This window comes from Silurus aristotelis (assembly GCF_946808225.1).
Source record: "Silurus aristotelis genome assembly, chromosome: 14".
NCBI classification, from domain to species: Eukaryota; Metazoa; Chordata; class Actinopteri; order Siluriformes; family Siluridae; genus Silurus; species Silurus aristotelis.
Genome location: NC_139587.1, coordinates 28,528,422 through 28,548,882, shown reverse-complemented (window position 1 = coordinate 28,548,882; position 20,461 = coordinate 28,528,422). Strand labels below are relative to the sequence as shown.

Below are 20,461 nucleotides of genomic sequence, written 5' to 3'. Positions count from 1 at the left end.
AATGTGCTTCACATAAGATAAAGAAGTGACTTTAGGACGTTTGTACACTATACAGCAGTAACAGTGTGTGTAACATTTACAGATGATGTGATGACTGATAGTTCTGATAGATATGAAGCAGGGAATATAATCATGGTGAGATGTTTATGAGGCTGTTTGCCTGGAGAAAGAAACTGTTCCTGTGTCTGGCAGTTTTGGTGTAGGACCTGCCAGAAGGGAGGAGCTAAAAGATGTTGTGTTCAGGGTGTTCAGGGTGTGAACTTTTATAGTACAAGTCCTGGAGAGTGGGAAGAGGAGCACCAATGATTTTATCTGCTGTTTTAACTGTTTGCTGCAGTCTGTTTCTGTCCTGTTTTGTTGCTGCTCCAAACCAGATGGTGATGGATGAGCACAGGACAGATTCAATGACGGCAGTCTAGAACTGCATCAACAGCTCCTGTGGCAGACTGTACTTCCTTAATTGGTCTAGAAAGTACATCCTCTGCTGGGCCTTTCTTGCTTATTCTACCACACACACACACACACACACACACACACACACACACACACACACACACACACACACACACACACACATCCTCCAGCTAACTTAATATTCCCCCAGTACATGATAGGGTTGTTTCTGTGGAACAGGTACGAAGTCTATGATCGCCAGAGATAAACCTGATTCAACTTCTCTGAAAATGAGTCATAACTCACCTTAAAGAGTCGAATCATCTACATATATCAAATCACTCACCTCAAAGAGTCATCACTCACCTCAAAAAGTCGACTCATCTGAAAATGACTCAAAACTAACCTTGAAGACTCGACTCATCTAAAATGACTCAAAACTAACCTTGAAGAGTCGACTCATCTGAAAATGACTCATAACTCACCTCAAGAGTCGACTCATCTACATATATCACATCACTCACCTCAAAGAGTCGACTCATCTGAAAATGACTAATAACTCACTTTGAAGAGAGTCGACTCATCTAAAAATGACACATCACTCACCTCAAAGAGTCGACTCATTTGAAAATGACACATCATTCACAAAAAAAACCCCTGAATTTTTAAAAAATGTACAAACCCTGCATTAGTAGTGTAAAGTGGTCTTCCTGCTCCCTCTAGTGCTCTGATCACACACACACACACACACACACACACACACACACACACACACACACACACACACACACACACACACACCTTTTCCAGATTTCTCGTGAGTAATGATTTAAGGAGTTGGCAGAACTGCATGTGCTCCTCAAAATAAGATTCTTCAGCAACATGGTAAGGCCGTGTTCAATTCACTGCCCAGTGCTAAGTGTAGCTTTTGTAACGTGAGTTAAACCATAACAAACTATTTCCCGCTTTACAGATATCAGAGGATCGAGACTTCTGGGTCCGTCACCACCCACCCGATCACGTGATACTCTTCATATCAGAAATTCTCCTCTGTATAAATTCTCTGTTGAATCTAGAAGACCAGGATGTCATGGTGATGCGAATCATCTCCTCACACTCCTAAAACCTGCTACAGGAGACTGAAATAAAATTTCTGTACATTTATATATAAAAAAACAACAACCCTGAAATATCACAAGTTCATAAGTATTCAGACGTTCACTCAGTACTTGAAGCTCTTTTGGCTACAATCACAGTGTCGAGTCTTTTTGGATTTGATGCAACAAGCCCTTCAAACCTGGTTTGGGGAATTTTCTACCATTTTTCAGGGCAAATCCTCAGAGGCAGTTTGGTCGACAGCCACTTTTAGGTCTATTTACAGAGATGTTCAGTGGGGTTCAGGTCAGGGCTCTCTCTGGGCCACTCTTAAACATTCACTGTAGAAGTCATCCCTAATCCACTCCTGTGTTGTCTTGGCTGTGTGTTTAGGGTCGTGGTCATGTTGGCGAACCTTCAGCCCAGTCTGAGGTCCTGAGTGCTGTGGTTTTTATTAAGAAGATCTCTGTACTTTGCTCCATTCAGCTTTCCCTCCACCCAGAAAAACATGCATGACTGTTGGGATGGCTTTGTGGAGGTGATGAGCTTCGCCTGGTTTCCTCCAGACATAACATTTAGAATTGAGGCCAAACAGTTTAATATTGGTTCCATCAAGACACACAGTCTGAAAGTCCATTAGGTGCCAAACTCCAAGTGAACTTCCATGAGTCTTGCACAAAGGAGAGCCTTCTGTCTAGCTGCCCTTCCATAAAGCCCAGATCAGTGAAGGTTCAGTGATGGTTGTCCTTCTGGAACTGGTCTCATTTCCACACAGGATCTCTGAAGCTTACTCAGAGTGAACATCGGGTTCTTGGTCACCTCTTTAACTAATGCCCTGCCCCCCCGATTGCTCAGTTTGGACTGGAGACCAGCTCATAAAGAGTCCTGGTTGTGATACACTTCTATTTGAGAATGATGGAGACCACTGTGCTCTTTTTGTGCAGAATTTGTTTTGTAGCCTTCCCCAGATCTGCAGCAGTCCTGCGCCTGAGCTCTGCAGCAGATCCTTTTACCTCTTGGTTTTATAGAGAGGAGTGTGCCGTTCCGAATCATGTCCAATCAATATCTTTTTTTCACAGATAGACTCTAATCAAGGTGTAGAAACATCTCAGCAACAATACAGAGAACTGGGAGGCACCTGAGCTCGTTTACACGTGTTGTTGCAAAGAGACTGAATACTTATGGACATATGATGTTTCAGGTTTTTTTTTATTTTGAAACACACAAAAGTTTTATGCTTTTAACAATTTTGTAGTATTAGATTCAGGTGTGTGATAAACCAGATTTACAAAGCAGGTGCTGATGATTATCAAGAGTTAATGATCATCTGTAGGTTGAAACCCAGTAATGAAGTGAAACAGAAACAGCTGTGTGGGAGCTTCAAACTGGGTGAGGAACCAAACTCTGCATCTAGGGTGAAGTTATGGAGGACAGGGTCTACACCATGGCAAGACTGAGCACAGCAACAAGACACAAGGTAGTTCTACTGCATCAGCATGGTCTCTTCCAGGCAAAGATCTCAAGCTATTTAAGGAGCGTCGATGCAGTGATCGGCCAAGAAAACTTAGTGCAGCATGATTACCTCCCTTCAACATCAGAAGACCAGGTGGAAACCAATGGTACTCAGGTATACCCATCTAGTGTTGGGAGAAGTCTGATCAGAAGTGATCTTCAGGAAAGAATTGTAGCCAAAAGCCAAACCTCCAACATGGGATCAGTGTCTCTACTCTGCATGAAAACAGAGGAACTGGGGACAGAAAAATGCTCTGGAATCAAAATCTAAATTATTTGCTGTAGCAGGAGGCAGGATGTTTGCTGAAGGTCTGCAGAGCGTTACAATAACAAGTTTCTGCAGATGGAGATGGAGATGTGGTCTGGATTAATGGTGTCCTCAATGCTGAGAAATCCAGGCAGATACTATTTCATCATGCAGTACCAAAAGGGGGCGTCTGATTGGCCCCAGATTTATTCTGCAGCAGGACAACGACCCCAAACAAACATCATTAGGAACAATCTTCAGTGTAGAGTAGAACAAGAAGTCCTGGAAGTGATAGTGTTGTCCTCCACAAAGTCCTGATCTCAACATCATAGAGTCTGTCTGGGATTAAATACAGAGAATTGAGAGTCTTCAACCCCCAGAAGATCTGTGCTTAGTTCTTCAAGATGTTTGAGAAGTTCCCTCAAAGACTGTGTGCAAGTTTACCTAGAAGAATTGACAATACTATAGAAATGAAACATATATTTTAGAGTATCAGTGTGCAGTTTGTGTAGCAGTACACATTTACTGTCCTCTGAAAATAACAACATGCAGACATTACTGTCTAAATAACCGGTTTTGTGTGAGCACCATTGATATCTAACACTGCTTCAACCCTCCTGGACATCCTCCAAATATATCCAAGTTTCATTTCTACACTACTGACCCTTGAGAAGATTATACTAAAATGGATGCTGAAATGTGAGGGGTGTACTAACATTTGTGAGATACTGCAGGATGAAAGTGATGAAGAGGCAGAAGATGGTTGAAAGTTGTCAGATCATCATCAGCACCTATTCCCAACTTTTGAACTGGATCTAATCAGAAGGTCACTCTAAGGTCACGGGAGAGACGTTATCCGCTCCAGAATGATGCGATGGAGCTAAAATAGAACAGCAATCCTGAGAGGATCTCCATGAGCTTGAACTCATCACCACAACATGGCCGCAGATGCTGAAGTCTCATCGTGGTGGTAAAACCTGAGCCAGACGGTGAGTTTTTTTTAACGAGGCTTTAAATTTTGAGCATAGACGAGTGTGTGAGCTCCACATCATTAGCACATACACTTCAGCTGCACAGAACCACAGCAAATTCATTTTCTACAAAAAATTTATACAACATGGCCGCCATCATGGCTGACACGGAAACATCGGCGCAGGATGCACCCACGTGGAGGTTCCGCAAAATCACTTTGTTCCAGAAGCTGCGAGAGCATCTCACGTGTAAGTGTCATATATGGTTTTTACATTTTTCTTCAGTATTTATTTGTACTTATTTTTTTATTTTATTAAAAACATTTAGACGAAGTATAAACCCGAAGCTCAATGCTACAGCGTGTTATTCATGCTGATATAATAAATAAATATCTAATCACGTGGAAAAGTGCAAATAAATAATAATTTTGAATAATGAGTTTTTGTATTTTTTTAACAATTAACTAGTGATTTTTTGTAATAACTATGAATAATTATCAACATTGATAAAACAATACATGTATAACCAATTAAAAAGGTTTTCTTTCTATACTGTTACATATTATTTATTGTCATTTATTATTATATAGTATATATATATATATATATATATATATATATATATATATATATATATATATATATATATAATATATATTTGTATGTATAAAATAAACAAACAAATCAATAATAGTATTTAATAATTAATTAGTAAAAACAATTGCATTTCTCTGTGAATTATTTTGTTGTTTTTGTGAGACTATTAAGATCATTAAAATAAACTATAAAATGTAATTGTGTATTTCTAAGGGTTTTTTTCCCCCATGCAATTATTTATTGTAGTTATTATAACATTTGTAATTAAACAATTTGTTGTTTTCACATCAGTGTAAAAATGTATTTATAATAATAATAATAATAAAAAATAAATAAAAATAAAGTAATTTATATATTTATTTAATTATTATTAATAAGATTTTTAATAATAGAGAGCAATGAAGTTTGTGTGTGTGTGTGTGTGTGTGTGTGTGTGTGTGTGTGTGTGTGTGTGTGTGTGTGTGTGTGTGTGTTTAAGACTGTTGGACTGTTTGGTATCGACTGTAAAACCCTAAGTAGACGCTGAACTGAGCTACTGCACTTTATACGTCCCAAATTAGACACCAGAGGTCTGGCTGTGAAACTGTATAACATTCTGAGGACAAGCTGTGATCTGGCAGCATGATAGATTTTTAAAATAAAGTGTGTGTGTGTGTGTGTGTGTGTGCGTGTGTATAGTGTGTCATTAGGGTCAGATGTGTCATTAAACACTATCCACTGGCTGTGGCTGAAAGGAAAACCAATCCACTTACTGACCTCATCCACAACAAACAAGTGATTAATGGACTGACCGGGTCACAGACAGATCGACTTTTTTACCTACCTACCTACCAACCAACCAACCAACCAACCAACCAACTAACTAACTAACTAACTAACTAACTAACTAACTAATTCATCAACCTACTATTGTGACTACTGTGACAAGTGACTGATCCAGTGACCCTTTCGCCAACTGTCTATTGACTCACCACATCACCCACTGACCAACTGACTGAATGATTAATCAATTTACTACCCATCTTCTGCCCAACCAACAGTCCGTTTCACTTACCAACCAATCAAACCCTCCAACTGAGCGAACCAGCATCTGACTAACTTTCCCAATAACCAACTGTCCGACATGCAGTCATTGCATTTCATTGGCTCTGTACTTGTACACTGAACAACTAACCCAACAACCTGCTGATGGTGCAGCCCAACTCACAACTGAATGCCTGAATTGACCAACCCACTTTCTGACCAATTCCACAGACCTTTTCCAAGTGACCAACCCACTGAGACCACATAATTGTTATTGTTCCTCTAACCAGCTGAACCTTCATCTGATCAATCCACAACCTGACTCACTGATCTAATATCCCAGCAACCAAATGATCTACTGACTACAAACTGCCCAAATCAACCACATGACACCTTCACCAGCCAAACATCTAAAAAGGCTACAAATTGGGCAACTGACTAACCCCCTGACTGAAGAACCAGTCGACCTACCCAAAGCCCAACCCACCCAACCCTGATCTACCTACTGACCCATGGGCTGGAAGGTTCACCGGCGGACCTTCAATGTTTGGGTCACCAATTGACCAATCTACTAGACCAAAAACCAAACTTCTAACTGACCAAATACAGACTCTGACAAACACTTATTACATTAACCTGAAACCTGAACATTTCACCTGTTAGCCACACGCAGAATGCTTCAGAATGTAGCTCAACGTTCAGTTCAGAACAATACGTCTGCAAACGTCTGGAAGCTCCAGAGAGAAGACATTAAAAGTGAGAAGCTCAGCATGCATTCAGTTTCCAGCCATCTGTTACTGTTTATATCATACCGTCCTTCAGAGACCAGATGGATTTGTGGAAGACTGAGTGAGACGAAACATGCTACTGAACTTCGCCTTACTCAGCAAAGCAATGCTTATCACGTTAATCATAAATGCCTGAGGGTTTTTTTTTACCCAATCTCAGACTAAATAAGGAGCTAATAAGCTGCTGGAAGTGTCATTAACTCGTCACGGGACTGAAATATGCTTTCCTTTCAAATAGCTAAACTTAGCATGTTAGCCAGAGCCATGTTAACCACATGCTAATCATCATAGACATCAAAACTGAATGTCGTTTTGGATTTATGTTAATAACAAACAACTTAGAAGTCCAAAATGGGATACATGGTGCAATGATTTTGAAGAACTGTTACTGATGTTAGCATTAATCAGCGAAGCAATGCTAATCATGCTGCACAACACACTGTAATGAATAACTGAGGTTAGTGTTTGACAGAGCAAAGTTATACACATGCTAATCACATCACCTGTTTGTTGTTGTTGTTTTTGTTGTTGGGGCACTGTGTGTGTGTGTCTGTGTGTGTGTGTGTGTGTGTGTGTGTGTGTGTGTGTGTGTGTGTGTGTGTGTGTGTGCACATTCACATAAGTTCTGTGTGTGCTAGCCAAACTATGCCACTTATGCGTGTCCGTTAGCACGGGCTAATCTCTTCGAGGCGTCAGGGAAAGGCAAATGTTTGCAGTAAATAAAACCAGAGAACGCTTAATGACACGCTGGACGCTTTATATTCTGTCAGTTCTGAATAATTAAATAGTAAAGTAAAAAAATAGTTCTCTAATCCTGCAGCGTGTGCGTCAATGCTCATTCTCAGGATGGATGGAAACATTTCTTTACATGTAAATTTCTTTCAGGTCGCAGCCAAGGCTAGTTAGCTGAAGCTGACGTTATACAGTAGGTGTTTACGGTAATAACCAATATGATAATAGACTTGTTTCCTCCTGCTGATTATCTGTTAGCATCCACTATTTGGAAAAGTCTGTGCTAATAATTAGCCCCGCCCACACTTTTTATTTTTGAGACACATTCTGTAGACTCATCAAAAGGCAAAAATACACAGTAATATGAAAGTGAATGAGTGGAGGAAAGTTCTGTGGAGTCCAAACGTGAGATTTGTTTATCTAACAGAAGAACTTGTGTGAGAAGGAGAACAGGAATGAAGATGTGATTAGACTCCCTCACCCCCACACTTACACATGGAGGTAGAAGTTTAATGGTTTGGGGTTGTTTTAGAGCAGAGAAGGTTCCAGAAAGTGAAGGGACTCCTGAACCATCATGTCTCCATTTAATACTTCAGCACCATGCAGTTCCGTCTGGACTGCGTCTCATTGGAACCAACTTCACCGTACAACAAGACGATGAGACGAAGCGTATGTCTGAGTTCTGTAAGTGTTATTTTGAGAGCAGACAGACGTCTGGAGTGATATTTAACATGGAACCACCTGCCCAGTCACCACACCTCAATCCTACTGAACTGCTCCGAGATGAACCTGAAATCTCCAACAATTGAAGAACATCTTTTTCGAGTTTTACAAATCAGCAAAGTGTTTCAGTGGAATGTTTGTGTGTTTGAAAGTGTGCGGATGCTGAGAGTGTGTAAAGCTGTTCTTCATGCTGAAAGAGGATTTTTCACTGACAATTAAGTGGAACATCTGAACATTTATAGATTTGTTTGGTTAAAGTCCATTTTCAGAACCATCAAATGATCTATCGAGGTCAATAAAAACACAAGAAACAAAATCCTCAAAATTCATTAAACACTTGTTGCTTCCACACTTTTTTTTTTACTGGAAATATATGTCAGCAAATCTCTGGCCAAGTTATTTATTTATTTACTTACTCATTTGTTTGATGATCTATCTATCTATCTATCTATCTATCTATCTATCTATCTATCTATCTATCTATCTATCTATCTATCTGTCTGTCTGTCTGTCTGTCTGTCTGTCTGTCTGTCTGTCTGTCTGTCTGTCTGTTTAAAAACTATTTCTATTTACTTATTTACTTTTTTAATTTGTTTACTTATTAATTAATTCATTACTTTAAATAAAAAACTATTATATATTTGAGTTGCAGTAAAAAGAATAACTAATTCTTCTCTCTCTCTCTCTCTCTCTCTCTCTCTCTCTCTCTCTCTCTCTCTCTCTCTGAGTGTAATGTATGACCACCAGAGGGCGACACTCACTAAGCCTTTCACATTACACAACCTCCTGTTGCTGTTCAGATTTCTGTATTAAAATAAAACCTGAAAAATAATGATTGTATACTGTTATAGAAACATTTTGAAAATGTGTGTAAAAACATGGCGGTAAAAAATAAGCAAAATGAATAAAGCACACAGGCTGCGAAAGACATTTTATTAAATCCAAGAAATATTCCCCAATCCACCTTTAAATAAAGTAATAATTCTCAAAAATGCAAAAAAAAGGAAATCCGGGAGAGTTGGTGATGAGCATTTGAGCATGTTATCTCACGGCGTCTATGCACAATCTCAGCACAGTATATTGTATATTACTATATGAACATATATTATTACCTGCTGCACCTTGTGTACATTATTCCCCCTCACCCCTGTACATTATTCCCCCTCACCCCTGTACATTATTCCCCCTCACCCCTGTACAATATTCCCCCTCACCCCTGTGTATTATTCCCCCTCACCCCTGTACATTATTCCCCCTCACCCCTGTACATTATCCCCCCTCACCCCTGTACATTATTCCCCCTCACCACTGTACAATATTCCCCCTCACCCCTGTACAATATTCCCCCTCACCCCTGTGCATTATTCCCCCTCACCCCTGTACATTATTCCCCCTCACCCCTGTACATTATCCCCCCTCACCCCTGTACATTATCCCCCCTCACCCCCGTACATTATCCCCCCTCACCCCCGTACATTATCCTCCCTCACCCCTGTACATTATTTCCCCTCACCCCTGTACATTATCCCCCCTCACCCCTGTTGTCAGGCTGCAGACGCGGAAGCCGATATGGTCCGATCATTGTCCTTTTATTTCAACAACCGTACAACACAAAAACACTCATAAGTCGTTAAGAAACAACAAACAAAGACATCCGCTCGATACGCGTTGTCCGCTATAAGTTCGAATGTCCCAAGCATAATCCATAAAGCCTTCGGCAATAAATAATCCAAGTCGGAAGTGGAATTCGCATATACAGCCGGCGGTCGAGCAGCCACGCGATTGTCCAGCTTGACAATATAACGACCGACAGCCTGTGACTCAAGAACATGAGTTTAAGTAGTCTGTTCTTTAATGAGCCACAGCTGTCGGTAATCTTGGAAAGCAGCGTGACTGCTATCGAGGGGGGCGTGGCAGGGTGAATCCCTGACAGCTACAGAGGGGGGCGTGGCAGGGTGAATCCCTGACAGCTACAGAGGGGGGCGTGGCAGGGTGAATCCCTGACAGTACCCCCCCCTCCAGGGGCGACACCTGACGCCCCAAAACCCACCTATGCCAGGCGGGCCAGGGCACTCCGAGGAAGGCCTACTTAGACGCCTGGAAGCAACGGAGGCCTGGTGAGCATCCCCTGCGGAGAGCCGGAATGGAACAACCCCTTGCAGGAGGATCCGGAACGGAGCCACGCCCTCGGTGCTGACGGGAGGCTGAGTAAAGCCACTGGCGGGGATTGGAGCCGGAGCGACCTCCATGGCGGGGAACCGGAACTGGACGCCAACCATGACAATGACCGGGGAGTGGAGGACGTCCCGGGCGGAGACCAGGAACGTCGTACCACCCTCTGAGGGACCTGGAGGACCGCCGTCGCCGTCAGAGGGACCTGGAGGACCGCCGTCGCCGTCAGAGGGACCTGGAGGACCGACGTCGCCGTCAGAGGGACCTGGAGGACCAACGTCGCTGTCAAAGGGACCTGGAGGACCAACGTCGCCATGCAGGGATCCTGGGGGCGATCCGTCGCCCTGAAGAGGACCTGGGGGTGATCCGTCGCCCTGCGTGAAGCTTGGATGCGATCCTTCGCCCTGTGTGGAGCCTGGATGTGATCCTTCGCCCTGCGTGGAGCCTGGATCCGATCCTTCGCCCTGCGTGGAGCCTGGATGCGATCCTTCGCCCTGCGTGGAGCCTGGATGCGATCCTTCGCCCTGAAGAGGACTCGGGGGCGAGACGTCGCCTTCTGTGGAGCCCGGGGGCGAGACGTCGCCTTCTGTGGAGCCCGGGGGCGAGACGTCGCCTTCTGCGGGCGCTGGAGACGAGCCGTTGCATTCTGCGGGACTGTGGGGTGAGCTGCCGCCTTCGGTGGAACCCGGGGGCAGCGGTTCGACTTGCCTTTCGCAGTCCTGGAGCCGGGGTGAGTGCCCAGGGAAACCCCTGGGCGTAGGAACGCTTCTTGGGACCCTTAGGAGCAGATCGGAGCCTACTGGGCAGCCTGGAAGTGGGGTGAAGCCTGCCTGGAGATCCACGAGCGGAGAAGGGCTCGCCTGGAGGTCCACGACATCAGTGGAGCTCTCTTCGGGACACTGAAGCGGAGACGAGCTCGTGGGGTCGCTCGGAGGCGGAGACGAGCTTTTGGGAGGAGCCTGGAGCAGAGTCGTGCCCTCTTGAGGAGCCTGGAGCAGAGTCGTGCCCTCTTGAGGAGCCAGGAGCTGGGCGGAGCTCTCTTGAGGGACCAGGAGCTGGGTGGAGCTCTCTTAAGGGACCTGGAGCTGGGCGGAGCTCTCTTGAGGGACCTGGAGCTGGGCGGAGCTCTCTTGAGGGACCTGGAGCTGGGCGGAGCTCTCTGGAAGGACCTGGAGGTGGGCGGAGCTCTATTGAGGGACCTGGAGCTGGGCGGAGCTCTCTTGAGGGACCTGGAGCTGGGCGGAGCTCTCTTGAGGGACCTGGGGCGGAGCCGAGCTTTCCGTGGGCAAGATGTCGCCTTGGAAGGGGCTCTAGGATGTGGCGTCGTCTGGAGAGGGACTCGGAGGAGTCACTTCGCCTTCTGTGACCGGAGGTGTCGGCGCGGCGCTCTCGTGAAGCCCTTTGTGGCGGCGCGGCGCTCTCGTGATGCCTCTGTGGCGGCGCGGCGCTCTCGTGAAGCCTCTGTGGCGGCGCGGCGCTCTCGTGAAGACTCTGTGGCGGCGCGGCGCTCTCGTGAAGACTCTGTGGCGGCGTGGCACGCCCACGGGAACCTCGGAACAGAGCGGCACGCCTGTAGAAGCTCTGTGACGGCATGGTGTGCTCGCCGACGCTCGGAGATGGTGTGGTGCGTCCACAAGAACCCCGGAACACAGTAGCACGCTGGTAGAGAGCCTGAGATGAAGCAGCCCTCTCATCAAAACATTGGGGCTGAGCTGCAGGCTCATGGGAGATCCGGTACGGAGCCGCGTGCTCTTGAGAACCTTGGAATGGAGCACCTTCCTCCTCAAGGGTACTGTAGTGGAGATCCACCACCTCTATCCTCAACTTCCCCAGAAGCAGCCCGCCGAATTCGGCGAGTGAGCCGAATTTGCCCCCTTTGGCGCTCCATAGTGAGCTGGCTTTGGCAAGAACTTTACCAGACAGGAGGGAAATACAGAGGGCAATCTTGGCTCGTTCGGAAGGAAACCGGGAAATGTTAACAGCCACATACTCGCCGATGCCTTGCAGAAATCCGCCCAATTCGTCTTTTTTCCCCGAGTAATGAGCCGGTAATCCCCTTGCGCTCTCTGAGGGGCGTGGCGCAGCCGCGCTCTCATGATCCGGCTTCTGTGGATCTGAACCGCGAGAAGCGGCACTAAGCTTCCGGAGGAAATCCGAAGCGGGGTTCAGCTGCCGATCCGTTGCGGTCGGAATCGCGGATTGGCGAATCCGCGTTCGGTATAGGTCGGTCGTTCTGTCAGGCTGCAGACGCGGAAGCCGATATAGTCCGATCATTGTCCTTTTATTTCAACAACCGTACATCACAAAAACACTCATAAGCCGTTGAAAACAACAAACAAAGACATCCACTCGATACGCGTTGTCCGCTATGAGTTCGAATGTCCCAAGCATAATCCATAAAGCCTTCGGCAATGAGTAATCCAAGTCGGAAGTGGAATTCGCATATACAGCCGGCGGTCGAGCAGCCACGCGATTGTCCACCTTGACACTATAACGACCGACAGCCTGTGACTCAAGAACGTGAGTTTAAGTAGTCTGTTCTTTAATGAGCCACAGCTGTCGGTAATCTTGGAAAGCAGCGTGACTGCTATCGAGGGGGGCGGGGCAGGGTGAATCCCTGACAGCTACAGAGGGGGGCGTGGCAGGGTGAATCCCTGACAGCTACAGAGGGGGGCGTGGCAGGGTGAATCCCTGACACCTGTACATTATTCCCCCTCACCCCTGTACATTATAACCCCTCACCCCTGTACATTATTCCCCCTCACCCCTGTACATTTTTCCCCCTCACCCCTGTACATTATTCCCCCTCACCCCTGTGCATTGTTCCCCCTCACCCCTGTACATTATTCCCCCTCACCCCCCTCACCCCTGTGCATTATTCCCCCTCACCCCTGTACATTATTCCCCCTCACCCCCCCTCACCCCTGTACATTATTCCCCCTCACCCCTGTACATTATTCCCCCTCACCCCCCCTCACCCCTGTACATTATTCCCCCTCACCCCTGTACATATGGACCCCCACACCCTTATTTATCACACTGCTATTTATTTATTGTAAATTGGCCTCTTATGCACTTCTGGTTAGATGTGAACTGCATTTCATTGGCTCTGTACATGTACCCTGCACAATGACAATAATGTTGAATCTAATCTAATCTAATCTAATCTAATCTAATCTAATCTACTGAGAGAACATTATGACATCATAAAGTGTAACAGCCAATCATATTTCACTATGCAAATCCATCCTCTGTTAGTAAGGCCTGCCCAGAGAAAGAACACGGCCATATTTAATTCCAGCTCAGGAACTCGGAGGAGGATTTGGGTTGTAAAGAGTAAAGAGTGGGCGGAGTTTCATTTATAGCGTGAGCTGTGTTCTGGTGTTTAACAAGTTCAGTAAAGAAATGACAGACACTGAAATTTCACCTCCACTTTCTGTCTTGTCTGTTTCGCTGTGTTTTCCTGTCTGTCTCTCTTTCTGTTTTTGACTCTGTTTTGGTTTCCTCAGCCATCTGTCTGTCTCTCCTTCTCTTTGTCTCTGTCTTTACATCTGTTTTTCTGTTTCTGTCTGTCTCCATTATAGGTCTCTTTGTGTCTATATGTTTTTCTCTGTCTGTCTGTCTGTCTGTCTGTCTGTCTGTCTGTCTGTCTGTCTGTCTGTCTGTCTGTCTGTCTGTCAGTTGCTTCCTTTCTTTGTCTCTGTCTTTCAATCTGTATGTCTCTGTCTAGTTCTGTCTGTCTCTTATTTTCTGTCTCTGTTTTGCTTTCTCCTTCTGACTGTGTGTAAGTGTTTTTCTCTGTCTGTCTGTCTCTCCTTCTCTTTGTCTCTGTTTTTCCTTTTGTCTTTTTGCCTGTCTCTGTTTATCTAGTTCTGTCTGTCTCTCTTTTTCTGTCTCTGTCTTGCTTTCTTCATCTGTCTTTACCTCTATAACGGTGTCTGGGCGTTTTTGTCTGTCTGTCTGTCTGTCTGTCTGTCTGTCTGTCTGTCTGTCTGTCTGTCTGTCTCTCCCTCCCTTTGTCTGTCTTTCCATCTGTCTTTTTGTCTGTCTCTGTTTATCTATCTCTCTCTCTCTCTCTCTCTCTCTCTCTCTCTCTCTCTCTCTCTCTCTGTATGAGACTGGGCTCTTGTTTCAGTGCCATGTCTCAGTGGAAAGTGCTATTTCAGCCATGTGCTGCTGTGATTTCAGACGTCTCTCTCACGTTACAGCCGCCGTGTGATTGACGTCTCCACAGGCCGTCTCTCTCCCCCTGAACTCCACTCTGTGTGCAAAATAAAACTGTAAAACTGGAGTCCCGCTGCTCTGGGAATGACCACACGACGATCTGTTTTATCTAAACAACAGCTTTTAGTCTGCGTCTGGAAAATCAGGAGGTGATGTAAAGGAAGTACATGAGAAATTTACAGAAAACTACCTTCATAATAAACTACACACAAGTTTATATTTCATCACGAGTTTATTCAATTTTCTCAAATCAGATGCCAGCGATATATACAACAGAATTCAGGAAATAAGAAAATTAATCTAGAGTCGAGTCGGTTTAGACAATTACATGGAATTTCAGAAAAAAACCCAAAAAAACAACAATAATATATTAAATAAAAATAATAAATAAATAAATGCATCTATAAATAAATAAATACATAAATAAAAACATAAATCAGTTAATTGTTTCTTTAATAATCAAACACATAAGTTGCATGTGTGTAAGTTTTGTTAGTGTCACTTTCTATAGTTCTGATGAAGCTGTAGAAATTTTTTTTTTCAAGAATACATGGAAGTGGGTGGGGCTAATCTTTGTGGGTGTGTCTCAGGTGTTAGAGTGTTAAAGACGATTTTGTCAGCGTATTTTATTTTCTGCCCTAAGACATTAACACGTCTGACATGTAATCCTGAAGACCAGCCCCAATCCCCCCACCCCCCAACCCCTCATCTCCGGTCCCCTATAGCCGCCCGACCCCCTCGTCCCCGAACCCGAGACGGATGCCGGCATGTGCACCGCAGCGAAGTTATCGTTAGCTGAATGTCAGGAACGTTAGACACGAAGAGCTCAGTGTTCACTATAAACATTCACAACTTTATCACTTATAAACACACACAAGTGAAGAATGTGTCCGTACGTTTTTATCCATTTACAGTTACACCTAATAATAATAATAATAAACAAAAGCACAAGCTGTCAGGATGCCACACAGGATTTACAACTTTCCCAGGTTAAGTTAGCCAGTTAGCGAACACAAGCTAATATGACAGGGTTTCTGTGAGGATTATGAGACACATTTATAAATGTTTAAAATGTTCACAGATAAAGCTAGCCGGAAAATACTGGCTTGTTTGAGAGGATTTCTGTCAGGATTTTTAGAAATCATATTCACAAATGTGTAAAATCTTCAACACTTCATGCTAGTGACCTAACATAAGATAATCTGACAGGATTTCTGAGACGACCTTTATTTTTATTCACAAATGTGTAAAATAAATTCACTACCCAAGCTAGCCAGTTAGCAGAAATTAGTTCATTCTGACGGGATTAAAATGCTTAAAATGTTCAATGATATTGTTACTATACAAAACATGATCCAATGAAATGATGTTTTATTAAGGATCCATTATCAAAGACGATCATATTGTTTTTCACGCTAACGCTAGCAGGCTAACGGAGGCTAATATGAATGTTTTGAACAAATGCGAAATCATTCAGGAAGATGTGTGAAGCAAATACCATCCCAACTCTGACAGGATTTCTCTCAGAAATAATGATTGCTAGGGAGCTGATTTCTGAGTAAAGAAGTGTGTGTGTGTGTGTGTGTGTGTGTGTGTGTGTGTGTGTGTGTGTGTGTGTGTGTGTTACTGTAACCTGGTCTTTATTGGTGAGTTCCAGACATGCCGTACTATTCATACTTCAAATGGACACACTACCATAGTAACTCTCTCTCTCTCTTTCTCTCTCTCTCTCTCTCTCTCTCTCTCTCTCTCTCTCTCTCTCTCTCCCTCTCTCTCTCTCTCTCTCTTTTTCTCTCTCTCTTTGCCTTACTCTTTTCTTTCTATCTTTCCATTATTCTATCACTTTCTGTCTCAGTCTACCTCTTTTCCCTTGTTTACATAGTTGGCATGCTTGACCTATCTCTCGTTCCCTCTCTTCCCCCTTTATCTCTTTCTCTATCACACACACACACACACACACACACACACACACACACACACACACACACACACACACACACACGCGCACACACACACACACACACACACACACAGGTCTGTGTAGCTGCCAGTGGGCTCGGTTCCACTACAGCACCACTCCGTTTCCTACTTCTTGTCGATGACAACGCTCTTCTGCACTGATTTATCGACACTCGGACTTGCCGGGTCACACGTTCCTGACGCTGCTCGACCTTTGGCCTCTGTCCAGCATTCTACACACATAAACTCCTCAACACACACAAAGCAAGGGGTTGGACAGACCAGGGGGAGAGAAAGACACAAACAAAGAGAGCGACAGAGAGCGAGAGAGAAAGAGAGAGCGTTCCCTGTTCCTGCTCTCCTTGTTTTAGGTAATAATTGATTCATCGTTAGCTCTGTGAGGTCACGTGAGTGAGACGGTGATGTTCAGCTACAGCAGGCCGAGCGTCTTCACCTGGACCGGCACTCTGAGGGACTATGTTCCTCCTACGCCTGGTAAGCAATGTCACTTATTGACGCAATGCCATCAACGCTTTGCACGTTGGCAGGGAGATACACGGCATTCCGAACGACGCTACGTGACTCTTTTAAAGGAAAACTCCACCCCTAATCATCTTTAACATTACGATTAGAACGTTTCTGATGTTTTTCGCGATTCCAGATGTTGCTTCCTGCTGCGTTTTTGTTATTCCTGTCAGAAGCTATTGTCTGTGTCGCTCTAAATTACATCGGATCCATGATGATGAGTTACAGCCAATTAGCCGATGTATAAGATGATGAGGGTGAGATGGGCTGAATGATAGCATTAAAGCACCGCCGCATCACCTTCATATAAAAAAAAGTGTTAAAATAGAGTTTGAAAATAAATTTTAAATCAAATAATATAATAACTATAATAACTAATATAATAAAGTCAAACTTTAAACATTAATATGCAAATTATTCAGGGCGGAGTTTGACACATTTAAGCAGTAATTCATCCTTTATTGATGCCATATTCACAGCAATTCCCACACAACTGTTTGAAAATCATAAAATTATGATGAAGGGGCGGAGTTATGATTATGGGAGGGGTTAGAATTAGGGGTGGAGTTACACTGTTTACTCCATCAATATTTTTCCATGATTCGTATCAAAACTAATGAAATTCAATCAAACTGCTGTCACATCTTCAAAATTCATACAGATTTCTATCCAAATAGATTCTCCAATATTTGTCTGGCCCAGAAATAAGCTCCGCCCACATCAAACAACTGAACAATCCCCAGTTCTTTTTCTTTTTATTTATTATATACATATTTTTTAATTAGGAGAAAGTAAAATCAAAAAACTAATTTATCAGTGAAAAAGAACATGACTAGTTGTTTAGCTGGAACAAAAGTATTGGCACCCTATAAAAGGAGTAGCAGGTGGAGTTGTGTGTGTGTGTGTGTGTGTGTGTGTGTGTGTGTGTGTGTGTGTGTGGTTGTGTTGAAGTGGCTGAAATGCATTACTGGATTAATTTGAGCATTGCTTTTTATGGAGTTTTGTAGGTGTGGCTAAAACAAATGTCTCCTGGGTGTTTATTAACATACGTCCAGATTTATGGGAAATGTAGTTCAGTTTAGCAACAACACACACACACACACACACACACACACACACACACACACACACACACACACACACACACCATCTAGAAGGTTCTTAAGCCTGCTCTGTGTGTGTGTGTGTGTGTGTGTGTGTGTGTGTGTGTGTGTGTGTGTGTGTGTGTGTGTGTGTGTGTGTTTATCAGTCTATAGCTCATAGTGCTACATAAAAAATCGTCGTGTTACATAAAAAATTCAAGCCTGTGTGTGTTTGTGTGTGTGTGTGTGTGTGTGTGTATGTGTGTGTGTGTGAGAGAAAAAGAGTTGGAAATCCAAAGACCTTTCTAAGCTTTCGGAAGGTTCAGAGCTCCATGTTCATGTTGCTGTTGAGGCTTTTCCATGGCACCCAGGCTGAAATTCTCCTCTCGCAGGATCACGTTAGGATTCTATAATAAGTGCGAGTTAGAGAGCGGCGAATCTTGACCCTTCATCTTTCCACTACTATATCACTCTCATGTCCACTCTCTCGGGCTTTTATCTCCTTCACTCAGTGAGCGCTCGCTGTCACGGACGACTTCAGACCGTCAATCACTCACCCAAAACCATCGCACCGATTCAGCAGGATGAAAAAATCAATAAATCGAATAAACTTAATGTGCATTAAACATATTATTTTAAAAGAATTTACACTATTTTTGGTTTGTCCAAGTATTATAAAATATTATTACATGCTTACTAAATTATTAATACCTTTTTACAACTCTTTTTCTTGCATAATAAAAAAAGTTACATTTATTATTATTTATTTGATACACACATACAGTCTACACTGACTGCTCATTATTTACACATACTATACACATACTTATATTAAGTAATATAAACATTTCTGTTTAATTCTTTTAAGTTTTCATATTTTTTTGTTTAAATACTACATTTAATTTTAAATGCACCATTTTCTAAAAACTAAATGCAGATCTATTTATTCATTAGTACGTAGAAATATTAGCTTTCATTTCTTTTTTTATTATCTGTTGATTAAAAAAGTAAAAAAAAAAGTAAAAACAAAAAGTAAAAAAAAAAATTGTGCTTAACATATGAACATCAACAGATTATTTTAGTTTAGATTTTTGAGATTTAACTATTTATAATATATATATATATTGGCTTATTACTTTTTTGTTTGTTTGTTTTTTTTACAAATTCTTATTTGAATATTTTGAATTTACAATTAATTTTTGTTGACTTAAGAATTATACATTTTTTATATTTTACTTATTTTTAGTTTTTCTGCATTCCTTGTAAAAAAAAAAGATTTGTGTTCGCAGTTCAAAACAAAAGAGTAAAAAAAACATAAAACCTGTGTTGTATATTATAAACAGCGCTTTGTTTTTAAACTTTAAGCTCCGCCCTTTTTGAATAAAATAAAAAACTCGATTTAATTGAAGGTGAGGTGAACCAGACGTCAGAACGCTAGCCTAGCATGCGTAGCTGTAAGTGTATCGTCGCTACAGAATCCTGATTTAGATGCTGGATTATCTCCTCATTGGAAAATTAGGCCACACCCACTTTCCCACAGAAGAATGGCGTTATGATGACTTTCATGACAAAACGTTCTTCTGTCTGAGGTTATTTTGGGTTCTGCTCGATCCTGTGTGGCTTTAAATATTTGTCTGGGTTCTGCTCGAGCCATGTGGAGCTTTAGGAAGATTAAACTCCAAAGCCTGAGGATTTACTGCACATGAAATACGACTCTGAGGAAAACATGTCTCTGAGTCACTTCATATAAACGTTAAAGTTGATCATTCATCAGAAACAGCAGTGAATTCATAGACAAAGGTGTAAATGTGAAAGAGAAACGACTGGCTCTGAAAAAACCTCAGCAGCTAATAAAGAGTGAAGGTCTTCAACCTTCTGTCCACCCCAGACCTGCTTCATTTCAAAAATATTCTCACAGAATGTCTGGTGGAGTGTTTCTATATTTAGATATACTGTAGCATGAAGAACAGCTTTACACACTTTTAGCATCTGGGCAGTTTGTTTCTCCAAACTTTCAGCTGAAACTCTTTGCTGTGTCTTTTGTAAAACCTGATCTTCACTCGTTGGAGATTTCAGGTTCATCTCGGAGCAGTTCAGTAGGATTGAGGTGTGGTGACTGGGCAGGTGGTTCCATGTTAAATATCACTCCAGACGTCTGTCTGCTCTCTAAATAACACTTACAGAACTCAGACGTGCGCTTCGTCTCATCGTCTTGTTGTTCGGTGAAGTCGGTTCCAGTGAGACGCAGTCCAGACGGAACTGCATGGTGCTGAAGTATTAAATGGAGACATGATGGTTCAGGAGTCCCTTCACTTTTTCCGGAACCTTCTCTGCTCTAAAACAACCCCAAACCATTAAACTTCTACCTCCATGTGTGAGTGTGGAGGTGAGGGAGTCTGATCACATCTTCTCTCCTCT

The 20,461-nt window shown here is 43.1% G+C and overlaps 1 protein-coding gene across 4 annotated transcripts in view; it reads left to right on the top strand.

Moving 5' to 3' along the window:
• Window positions 1-4,173: 4,173 nt before the first annotated feature.
• agbl1 (AGBL carboxypeptidase 1) overlaps window positions 4,174-20,461 on the top strand; it is a 90,816-nt gene continuing 74,528 nt past the window's right edge. Inside the window, exon 1 of one of the 4 annotated variants that reach the window (XM_083561181.1) lies at window positions 4,174-4,467. In XM_083561181.1, coding sequence (XP_083417307.1) covers window positions 4,405-4,467 — 63 coding nt within the window. In that variant the 5' untranslated portion in view covers window positions 4,174-4,404. Of the gene's footprint in view, window positions 4,468-16,537; window positions 16,932-20,461 lie in introns of those variants that run through there. The other 3 variants (XM_083561179.1, XM_083561180.1, XM_083561184.1) reach the window with 3 other exon arrangements.